We start from the raw sequence: 11,150 nt of genomic DNA on the forward strand, positions 1-11,150 counted from the left end.
TGGGGAATTTCCCACAAGGCGGAAGCGCCCGAGCTCCCGGCAGAGCCCACCTACAGGCGGGTGGCCGCTGGGGGGCCCAGAGGTGGCTGGGGCCATGGCTGGGGTCGCGTGCTTGGGGAAAACTGCGGACGCGGATGAATGGTGCGACAGCGGCCTGGGTTCTCTGGGTCCGGACGCAGCGGCCCCCGGAGGACCAGGACTGTCTTGGGCGCCCCTTGTCTTTGGCTACGTCACTGAGGATGGGGACACGTGAGTGAACCTTAGGCTGCCAAACGGAGCCCTAGGATCCAGCGTCTGGATTTCTCTTTAGTCTTTGATCCCTGAGGTTTCCTAACCTTTTACTTCTAAGTCTGACTTCCGATGCTGGACTTCCTTACCTTTAACCCCCAAATCCTAATTTTTAACAATGCCAATCTCTTATCCAGCTTTGATTCTAACCCACTGATTTCTGACCTTTCTTTCTTGAGCTATGATTATCAGTTCCTGGAATCCACATTCTACCCACTGGTCCCAAAATCTGATTTGACCTTCTTGACCCCAGTCCTGGGACTGTTATTAGAACTCTTGCTGGGGTTCCTTCTGACCTCTAACCTCCAAGTATGATCTTTGATCCTTAGCTCCTGAATTATGAACCTTAGACGTTGATATTCAAAATTAATACTTTGTCTTTGACTATAAGATCCTGTCCTCTGAGCGATGATCTTTGAATCTTAAAATCAAAGAGAGAATGTAAACTCCATGAGAACAGGGATTCATCTATTAGACAAATATTTCTCTCACACTGTCAAGTTCCAGGCCCTATTTTAGGAGCTGGTGATAGGCAGTGAAGAAAACAGACAAAAACTTATGCCCTAGTGGAGCATACATTTTAGTGGGACTATATGCAGAGACCAACAAAAAGACAGGAAGGAAGAAGAGAGAAAGAAAAGACAGTCTTCTCAGAAAAAGACACTAGGAAAAAAAAAAGAAAGAAAAGACAGGAAGAAACAAAGAAAGATACACACAAAAAAAGAAACAAAGACAAAAAAGAAAAGAAAGAAAAAGAAAAGGAAAGACAGTCAGAAGGTAGTAAGTGCTTTGGAGAAAAATAAAGCAGGAAAAGCAGGAAAATGAGGCAAGTAGAAAAACCGAGTGTTAGGGCATTCCAGGCAGAAGGAACCGCAGTTGTAAAGGCCCCAAGTGAGGGACTGTACCGGGGTTTTTGTCTGTTGTGTTTACTGCTGTGTCCCCAGTGACTCATACAGTGCCTGACCCATAGGAGGCCCTCAATAAACGTTGATCTCAAAAAAGCAGCTTTAGTTTCAAGAAATTTCATTAATTAATTTTGGTTCTATTAATTTTATTTTGCTTTCTATTTCATTGGCCTCTGCTCTTTTATTTTTTTATTTATTTATTTTTTTTTGAGACAGAGTCTCACTCTGTTGCCCAGGCTAGAGTGAGTGCCGTGGCGTCAGCCTAGCTCACAGCAACCTCAAACTCCTGGGCTCAAGGGATCCTCCTGTCTCAGCCTCCTGAGTAGCTGGGACTACAGGCATGCATCACCATGCCCGGCTAATTTTTTCTATATATATTTTTAGCTGTCCATATAATTTCTTTCTATTTTTAGTAGAGATGGGGTCTCGCTCTTGCTCAGGCTGGTCTCAAACTCCTGAGCTCAAACGATCCGCCCACCTCGGCCTCCCAGAGTGCTAGGATTACAGGCGTGAGCCACCGCGCCCGGCCTCTGCTCTTTTATTATTTCCTTTCTTGTGCTTCCTTTGGGTTTAATTTGTTCTTCTTTTTGTAATTTATTAAGGTGGAATCTGAGGTTGTTGATTTGAGAACTTTCTTCTTTCTTTTCTAATATAGGTGTTGAGTGTGGTAAATTTCCTCCTGAGTACTGCTTAGCAATATCACACAAATTCTGATATGTTGTGTTTTCCTTTTCATTTAATTCAGTATACTTTCTAATTTCTCTTTTGATTGCTTCTTTGTCTGGTGGATTATTTGGAAGTATGTTATTAAGTTTCCAGATGTTTAGAAGAATTTCCAGGTATCTTTCTGTTATTAATTTCTAGTTTAATTTCATTGTACCTGGAGAACACACTTTGAGTGACTTGAATTCTTTTAAATTTATTGAGACTTGTTTTGTTGCCCAGAATATGGCCCAGAATATTGTGTGTGCACTTAAAAGGAATATACATTTTGCTGTTGTTGAATGTCCTTAGAGGTTGTGTTGGTTTACAGTGTTGTTCAAGTCCACTCTTCCACTACGTCCTTGCTGATGATTTTTTTTTTTTTTGAGACAGAGAGTCTCACTCTGTTGCCCAGGCTAGAGTGACGTCAGCTGTGGCGTCAGCGTAGCTCACAGCAACCTCAAACTCCTGAGCTCAAGGGATCCTCCTGTCTCAGCCTCCCGAGTAGCTGGGACTACAGGCATGTGCCACCATGCCCGGCTAATTTTTTCTATATATATTTTTAGCTGTCCATATAATTTCTTTCTATTTTTTTAGTAGAGTTGGGGTCTCGCTCTTGCTCAGGCTGGTCTCGAACTCCTGAGCTCAAACGATCCGCCCACCTCGGCCTCCCAGAGTGCTAGGATTGCAGGCGTGAGCCACCGCGCCCGGCCCTTGCTGATGATTTTGTGTCTATGTGTTCTTTCAATTATGGAGGGAGAGGTATTGAAATCTTCTACTATAATTGTGGATTTGTCTGTTTCTCCTTGTAGTTCTATTAGATTTTACTTTGTATAATTTTGAGCTCTGTTATTAGGGGCACAAATGTTTATGATTGTTACTTACTGTTATTCTTGATTAATTGGCTTCTTCTTTTTTTTTGAGACAGAGTCTCACTCTGTTGCCCGGGCTAGAGTGCTGTGGCGTCAGCCTAGCTCACAGCAACCTCAAACTCCTGGGCTCAAGCAATCCTCTGCCTCAGCCTCCTGAGTAGCTAGGACTAAAGGCATGCGCCGCCATGCCCGGCTAATTTTTTCTGTATATTTTTAGTTGTCCAGTTAATTTCTTTCTAATTTTAGTAGAGACGGGGTCTCGCTCTTGCTCAGGCTGGTCTGAAACTCCTGAGCTCAAAGGATCCTCCCTCCTCGGCCTTCCAGAGTGCTAGGATTACAAGCATGAACCACCGTGCCCCGCTGGGAAGTGTAGTTTTGTTATTCCATTTTATTTCTTTTGTTGGCATATTCGGCATATTCGGCATATTCGCTATAACTCTGTTATTTTAGTGGTTGCTTTAAGGCAAGGATCAGCAAACTACGACCTCCAGGCAAAATCCATTCAGCTACCTGCTTTTGTATTGTTATGAGCTAAGAATGGTCTTTCGATTTCTAATGGTTTCTAAAATCAAAAGAATAATAATAGTACATGGCAAGTGAAATGATATGAAATTCAAATTTCAGGGTCCATAAAGTTCTATTGTAATACAGCCATGCTTGTGCATTTACATATTGTCAGTGGCTGCTTTTGTACTATAGCAGCAGAGTTGAGTAGGTAAAAGAGAAACATAAGACCACAAAGGCTAAAATAATTATTTGGCTCTTTACAGAAAAAGTTTGCTGACTGACGCCTGCTTTAGGATTTATAGTGAACAACTTTTAAGTTGTCATGTTCTACCTTCAAGTGATATTAGCCACTTCACGCAGAGTAAAAGAACTTTGGAATAGTGTATTTCCATTCATCCTCTACCGGCCTTTATGCTATTGTCCTTGTACATTTCACTTACACATATTGTTAGGATGTGAATTCCGTGAGCAGGGAGAGAAAGAATTCTCCAGACAGTGATCAGGATATACAAAAGTAAAAGTTTATTTATTTTCCTGAGAAAGAAAGAAAGAATGAAACAGACAGAGAGAGACAGAGTGTCCACGACACACACAGGGAGGAGAGAAATGTTGGGCGTTGGGGAAAGTTGCTTGGTGCTTTTAAAGGTTAGGAGGTTTTTTTTTTTTCTCTCTGCTTCAGGGGACTGATAACAAAAGCTGCTATGAAGCTGCTGTGTTGGCTTTTTCTGTTTCTCATGTAGCAGATTGATAGCAGAAATCAGTTTCTTCTTCTTGGTAGCGGGAGGCATCTGGTGTTGTCTGTCCCTTCTTGGGAAAGCAGGGGAAGCTCCCACTCCTACTGTCCGCTCAGGAACTTTTTCAAGGATGAGAAAGAACTCGGAGATAACAAGTTAGACCCCACGTGTTTTACTTAAACAAAGGCAGTTGTGTTGTGAGTTTGTCTTACTTTCTGTTTGATATTTTATTTTCCTCTGTTAGACAGATTATTAGTAAGACCACCTTTCATGTATGTTATAAACTCCACCATACGTGTTACTATTTTTGTTTAAACAGTCAATATTTGTAAAAATCTATCTAAGATATTTCCATAATAAGAAAAAACATATTTACCCATATAGTTACTATTTTCAGTGTTCTTTCTTTCTTTCTTTGTGTAGGTCCGTATTTCCTCTTGATATCATTTTCCTTTTGCTTGGAGAGTTTCTTTTTTTTTTTTTTGAGACAGAGTCTCACTCTGTTGCCCGGGCTAGAGTGCAATGGCGTCAGCCTAGCTCACAGCAACCTCAAACTCCTGGGCTCAAGCGATCCTTCTGCCTCAGCCTCCTGAGTAGCTGGAACTACAGGCATGCGCCACCATGTCCGGCTAATTTTATATATATATATTTTTTTTTTTTTTTAGTTGTCCATATAATTTCTTTCTATTTTTTTTTAGTAGAGACGGGGTCTCACTCTTGCTCAGGCTGGTCTCGAACTCCTGAGCTCAAACAATCCGCCCGCCTCGGCCTCTCAGAGTGCTAGGATTACAGGCGTGAGCCACTGCGCCTGGCCTTGGAGATTTCCTTTAACATTTCTTGTAGCATGAGTCTGTTGGTGATGAATTCCTCTAGCTCTTGTATATCTGAACATCTTTATTTTGTCTTCATTTTTTAAAAGATGTTTTTGCTGGATAAAGAATTCCAAATTGACAGTCTTTGTTTTTCCATACTTTATTATTTATTTATTAATTTTTTTTAGATGGGGGGGGGTCTTTCTTTGTTGCCCAGGCTGGTCGAACTCCTGGGCTCAAGTGATCCTCCTGCCTTAGCCTCCTGAGTAGCTGGGACTACAGGTGTGCTCCATGACACCCGGCTAATTTTTCTGTTTCTTTCTTTAGTAGAGACTAATTTTTCTATTTTTAATAGAGATGGGGTCTTGGTCTCGCTCTTGCTCAGGCTGGTCTTGAACTCCTGAGTTCGAGCGATCCTCCCGCCTCTGCCTCCCAGAGTGCTAGGATTACAGGCGTGAGCCATCTGCAACTGGCAGAAAATCTCACTTAATAAACATTGATTACACAAATTTCCTGAAGTAATTCTGACCTCTGATTCTCCCAGATAGCTGACAGCTGGTTCCAGAAGTATGGTCTAATAGCTAGCACACAGTAGGTGCTTCATGTTTGTTGACTGAAGGAATGCACAAGGACTTGACCTCTGCCCTCTAACCCCTGCCTTTGTCCCCAGGGCACTGCACTTGGCTGTGATTCATCAGCATGAGCCTTTCCTGGATTTCCTTCTGGGCTTCTCAGCCGGAACTGAGTACCTGGACCTGCAGAATGACCTAGGCCAGGTGAGCCACTAGGGGACAGTGTGGGGCTTGGGTTCCTGGGGTTCTCAGTGCGTTTCCTAATCTCGCCCTCTGCTCCTGCAGACAGCCCTGCACCTGGCAGCCATCCTGGGGGAGGCATCTGCTGTGGAGAAGCTGTATGCAGCAGGCTCTAGGTTGTGCGTGGCAGAGCGTGGGGGTCACACAGCGCTGCACCTGGCCTGCCGTGTTGGAGCACATGCGTGTGCACGTGCACTGCTCCAGCCCCGCCCACGGCGCCCCAGGGAAGCTCTTGACACTTACCTCGCTCAGGACCCCGACCATACTCCCGATGCCGACCACACCCCTGTTGTCTTGTACCCTGAATCCGACTTGGAGAAGGAAGAGGAGGAGGAGAGCGAGGAGGACTGGAAGCTGCAGCTGGAGGCGGAAAACTATGATGGTGAGGTCCTCGGTTATTGGGAGGGACTCAGGCTCCCAGGCAAAGCGAGAGCACCTGGCTCTGGGCTCAGCTTCCCAGACTCAAGACCCTGGCCCTTGAGAAATCAGACCTACGCTTCAGGGACCCAGGCATCGGGACCAAGGACTTCCACTCGGGCCCCAGATTATCGAGAATCGACTATGTGGGACCCAGGACCCCCACCTGAAGGTCCCAGACCACTTGGGACCCAGAGCTGTTACCCACAGACCCAGAGCTGCCAGGATCCAGTTGCTGGGCCCAGGCTCCCCACCTGCAAGGTGTATTCCACCACGATCCCTACCCCAGCCAGGACTGGGGAGTTCAAAGCCCAGCCCCTCTGTGAATCTCTGGCATTGCAGGTTCCCAGTGGTGGGCAGCAGGGTTCGGGGACAGCCCTCCTTAGGCAGGCCTCATGGGAAAAAAGACCCATCTACCCGCAGCCTTGGCATCTGAGTCTCAGCTCCCCCACCCATAAGCCCAACTACCTGGGACCTGGCCCCTCCACAAAGGACTGGGATCACCGAGGACACAGTGTCTAGGGCCCAGCCCCAAGCTCCTGGGTCACAGGTCCTTTTTGAAATAAGCCCAGAGATTCAGGTCTCCTGGCCCCAAGATCCAAGCCTTCCACCCAGAGACCCCAGGCACTTCACCAATGAGCCCTAGGCATTGGTACCTGCTGGCAAACTCAGACCACCTGAGGCTTAGGCATTTGGGAGCCAGGTGCCTCTTTGATGTACCCAGGAATTAAGGAGCCAGACCTCAAACCTGATCAGCCTCAGGCTACCTCCCCCAGGATCGTGGCTCTGGGGACCCGGGCTCCTAACCCTATTGTCTGACGCGATTGCATTCCCAGGGCACACCCCGCTCCATGTGGCCGTCATCCACAAAGATGCAGAGATGGTCGGGCTGCTCCGAGAAGCTGGAGCTGACCTCAACAAACCAGTGAGCCCTGCCCTAGGGGCAAGGTGGCGGGGAGAGGGAGCGGCTTGTCCCCTCCTCAGACCCTCTGACCTCTCTGTTGCACCCCACAGGAGCCCACGTGTGGCCGGAGCCCCCTGCACTTGGCAGTGGAGGCCCAAGCGGCCGATGTGCTGGAGCTTCTCCTGAGGGCAGGGGCGGACCCTGCTGCCCGCATGTACGGTGGCCGCACCCCACTGGGCAGTGCCACGCTCCGGCCCAACCCCATCCTCGCCCGCCTCCTCCGCGCACATGGAGCCCCTGAGCCCGAGGATGAAGAGGACAAGCGTGGCCCCAGCAGCAGCAGCAGCAGTAGTGACAGTGACAGTGACAGCGGGGATGAGGGCGTGAGTCAGGAGGGAAAATGGGGCAGTCCGGCTGGGGGCAGGGTAAACCGGCAGGTGGGAAGATAATTAGGCAGTGCATCGAGACCGACCTGGGGCTGCCGCAGTTAGAGAACTCAGGCAGCAGCACGAGTGACATGGCGCAACAGTCAGGAGAGACCTGGACAGGGGTGGCAGGAACTTGGGCAGTGGCAGCCAGTAAATTAAGGCAATGGCAGAGGTAGGACTCAGGCAGGGGTGGAGAAAAGCCCTTGGTCGTAGTGACTGGTGAACACAGGCGGTGATGAGTGGCAGCGCTGGGAGTGATTGTAGGGAGCAAGAGTTGGAGAACTCAGGCGGTGGGAGGACGACCTTGGGCAGCAGTGATGGAAGACCGTCGCCAGCAGTGGGGAGAACCCAGGCAACAGAGTACCTTGGGTGAAGCGTGGTGTTGAATGGTGGGGGCTGAGGAGTTTGGGTAAAGGCAGAGGGAAGGGGTGGAGGAAGGAGAGCCCTCAAGTTGCTGAAACACTGGAGTGGCGTCTGGGCTAGAACACCAGCAGAAGTGGTGGGAAACTTGGCCATGGGAGAAATGACCTTGACAATGGTGTCTGAGAGCTGGGAGCCGGGGAGTTGAACCAGGAGCAGGGGAACTCAGGTTTCAAGGCAAAGCCCAGTTTTTAGGGTATTGTGTAAGAACTTGGGCAGGGGGCAAGGTGGCAGCCACCTGAGCCCCTCTGCTTGGCCCCCTCTGCCCCCAGGATGAATATGACGACATCGTGGTCCACAGTGGCCGGAGCCAAACCCGGTTGCCTCCCACCTCAGCCTCGAAGCCTCTTCCTGACGACCCTGGCCCTGTCTGATTTGTTTAATTTTTAATATAGTTTCCACTTTAATAAAATCCCAGTTCTGACAACCAGAGATCAGACTGACGCTTGTGTCCCAGGCCCTCCAGTTTCTTCCAGGGGCCCGTCTCTCCAAAATCATGCTGCACACTCAGCCGTGGTGGTTTTCTTTGTGCTTTATTCACTCAGAAGGGTTGGAAGGGGGTTAGATGCGTGTTGGGGTGTTTCCTGAGTCAGGTCTGAGCCCAGCTCCGCTACCCAGCTCAGATTCGTCCCCTCGGGCTTGGTTGTAGGCACACCCTTCTCCCCACCCCTGCCAGGGTGCGGGTGGAGTAGGGTGCCAGGTGAGGAGGGGGCTTCGGGGCCAACAGTCCTAAGCCTCAGGGTGTGTCGGGAAGGAGGAGGGCAGGGGGTCAACCTGCCCTCCTGAGCTGCTCCCCCAGCTTCTCCGTGGCCTCCTTCAGCACGTCCCTCACATGCTCCAGCTGCTCCACGTCATCTTCCTGCCGGGGTCGGAAACGGGCTGGTCAGCACCCACCTTCAAAGGCAGGCCACCTCGTGGTCACCCTCGAATGAGGGCCATGTCAGTTCTCACAGTGGCAGCCAGCAGCAGTCGTCCTAGTCATCACAGACTGCAGTGGTGACCGTGTTACCCCAGAAAAGTTACATTGGTCAATGTCACCATAGCCAACAGCAGCAGCACGGGACTAACAAAGGCACCCAACTTGGATATCATGACCCATTTGTGACATGATGGCTCTTTTGGTTACTGCCACCAATCATGGTGACATCTTACTTCTGATGACCAAGCAACGGTGTCTGTCTATAGCATAATGAAGCAGACATGGCAACCACTTTTCTTGGTGGCCAACTTATTTGCAGTAATATCGGCCCTCTAGTTACTGTGGTCTCAGCGTGCAAACCTCCTTGATCAAGAAGAGGCCTTGTGTGGATGTTGCTACCTAGTCCTGGTGTCACTCTTTTTTTTTTTTTTGAGACAGAGTCTTGCTATGTTGCCCAGGCTAGACTTGAACTGAAGTCTCCAGCGGTCCTCCCACCTTAGCCTCCTGAGTCGCTGGGACTACAGGCACCAGCCACCGTGCCCTGCTCCTGGGGTCAGTCTCAGTCACTATGATCCACTCGTGGTGGCTCTGGCTGTGTATGGGCCAACACTGGTAGCAGTTTGGTGGTAACTACACGGACCGTCTGGGTGACCCCTGTCCCCCACTGCCTTGGGGTACCTTCCCCAACTCACCTCTCTCTCCGAAGCCTCGTCCCTCTCCTCCTGCCTGGGCTCAGCCTCTGGCTGGCGGTGGTGGTGGTGGCGGTGGTGGTGTGGCGAGTCCTCCTGCTTCTCTCCTCCACCTGTCCCGGCCCCCTGCCACAGGCTGCGGCCCCCGCCCAGCACCTGCACGCCCTTCTCCTCCGCCTCGAACTGGGCCGTCTCCTCGTCACTGGCCTCTGCCACCCGCTTCTGGGGGCCCCCTCCACCCTCTAGATGCTGCCGCCACAGGTCCTCAGAGGTCTCCATGGGTCCCCTCTTCTCCTCCGCCTCCTCCTCCTCCTCCTCCTGGCGGATCCGGCTGTGGAGCTTCTCGCGGACAGCCTGTTCCCGGACCTCAGACTTGTGGGTCCTCTCTGCTGTCTCCTCCTCTTCCTCATCCCTCACCTCCTGGCTGGACCTGGCCTTCCCAGCCTCCTGCTTCTTGAAATCCCCAACCAGCAGGCCTTTCTCCCCGGCAGACACGCAGCCGTGGGGCTCTGTCTCGCACATCTCTGGGAGAAAGAGGCAGATGTCCCCTGAGCATCACACCGAGAAGCTGAGACCTTGCAGAGTTCCAGGCCCCGCCTGAGCTCCCAGAACACCCCATCCCTGCACAGTGGAGCTGGTGGCCGGGCTCTGTCAGGTGGAAACACTGGGCAGTGCCACGCTAGCCCAGGCAAGAGGACCCTTCCTGCAGGCAGCCTTGGGCTCTGGGGAGGACCTGGGGCCCCGTCCTCCTTACCTTTGTGGAGGAGAGCCGTGCAGGGTCCTCTCTGGGCCTGGCCCAGTGTCAGCACCTCTGTGACCACCTCTGCCAGACAGCGGGTCAGCTGGGGGGCAGGGGTGAAGGGTCAGCAGAGAGGCTGAGTGCAGGCGAGGTGGGGAGAGAGAGTGGCTGGAGGGTCAGAGGGGAGAGGAGGATGGTGGGGCAGGCTGGGCGGGGAGGGCAGGCTGGGCGGGCAGGGCAGGGCAGGGCCCCAGCCAGGTGAGGCAGGGCAAAGGGGCCACACTCCTCACCTCCTCCTTGGAGGGTCTGGGCGCCAAGGGAGCCGCGGTGGCTGTAGGAGGAAGGAGGTGGGGGCTATACTCAACGACCCCGGGAGCTGTCCCCGGTGCTGATCCCCGCTCTACAGGCGCCCCTGTCCGCATGCGTCCCCTCCCCAGCGCACCTGCCAGTTGCTCCGTCCCCACCTGGAAGGTCAGCCCTGAGGTATCTAGCCCGACCCCGCGGTGTACCGCCCCGTCCCCGTCTCCCGAGCCCCTCGGGTGTCAGGCCCTCACCTGCCCCCAGCAGCAGCGCCAGCAGCGGGGACAGCGGCAGCAGCAGCAGCAGCAGCGCAGAGGCGGGCCCGGGGCGCGGCATGGCGGGGCGTGCGGACCGCGACGGGGCGGCCGCGCTTATAACCCGCGCGGTGGCCCCCATGGCAGGAAGTGACGCCACCGCCGCCCCTTCCCCGCCACGGTGGGCGACAGCTGCGGGGCGGCCCGCCTGAGCGGGACCCTCAATTATTCATGGGCCACGCCCCGCACGGGCTCCCCTCGAGGCTTCGGCCGGGAGCGCGGCACGCAGGGACTCCCCTCGGCACAGAAAGGGGTCTGGAGCTCACCGGCCGCACCGGCTTGGAGGTCGACCTCAGCAACCCCTTCCCCTGGTGGGCCTCAGTTTCCCCATCTGGAGAATGGTTCTCATAAAGCCACTTCCTCGGAGGTTGTAGTTGGAGTCCCAGCT

General features: G+C 52.1%; 2 protein-coding genes across 3 annotated transcripts; one reads left to right on the plus strand and one right to left on the minus strand.

The window, feature by feature from the left end:
• Positions 1-30: 30 nt before the first annotated feature.
• NFKBIB (NFKB inhibitor beta) lies at positions 31-8,233 on the plus strand. 2 transcript variants are annotated; one of them, XM_069457077.1, is made up of 6 exons: positions 31-249; positions 5,491-5,596; positions 5,678-6,014; positions 6,886-6,974; positions 7,064-7,336; positions 8,074-8,233. In XM_069457077.1, exons 1-6 carry the CDS (start codon positions 95-97, stop codon positions 8,173-8,175), a joined length of 1,062 nt encoding a protein of 353 aa, XP_069313178.1. In that variant the 5' UTR covers positions 31-94; the 3' UTR covers positions 8,176-8,233. The 2 variants fall into 2 exon arrangements, with proteins under 2 accessions (XP_069313178.1, XP_069313179.1); XM_069457078.1 differs by having other exon boundaries at positions 5,954-6,014.
• Positions 8,234-8,525: 292 nt separating this feature from the next.
• On the minus strand, positions 8,526-10,784 carry CCER2 (coiled-coil glutamate rich protein 2). The gene is made up of 5 exons (XM_069458107.1): positions 10,703-10,784; positions 10,439-10,479; positions 10,164-10,251; positions 9,413-9,933; positions 8,526-8,660 (listed from the first exon to the last, which is right to left on the minus strand). The coding sequence occupies exons 1-5, from the start codon at positions 10,782-10,784 to the stop codon at positions 8,571-8,573; spliced, it is 822 nt and encodes a 273-aa protein (XP_069314208.1). The 3' UTR covers positions 8,526-8,570.
• Positions 10,785-11,150: the final 366 nt, after the last annotated feature.

The sequence above is a fragment of the Eulemur rufifrons genome, chromosome 24, assembly GCF_041146395.1.
Source record: "Eulemur rufifrons isolate Redbay chromosome 24, OSU_ERuf_1, whole genome shotgun sequence".
NCBI lineage: Eukaryota > Metazoa > Chordata > Mammalia > Primates > Lemuridae > Eulemur > Eulemur rufifrons.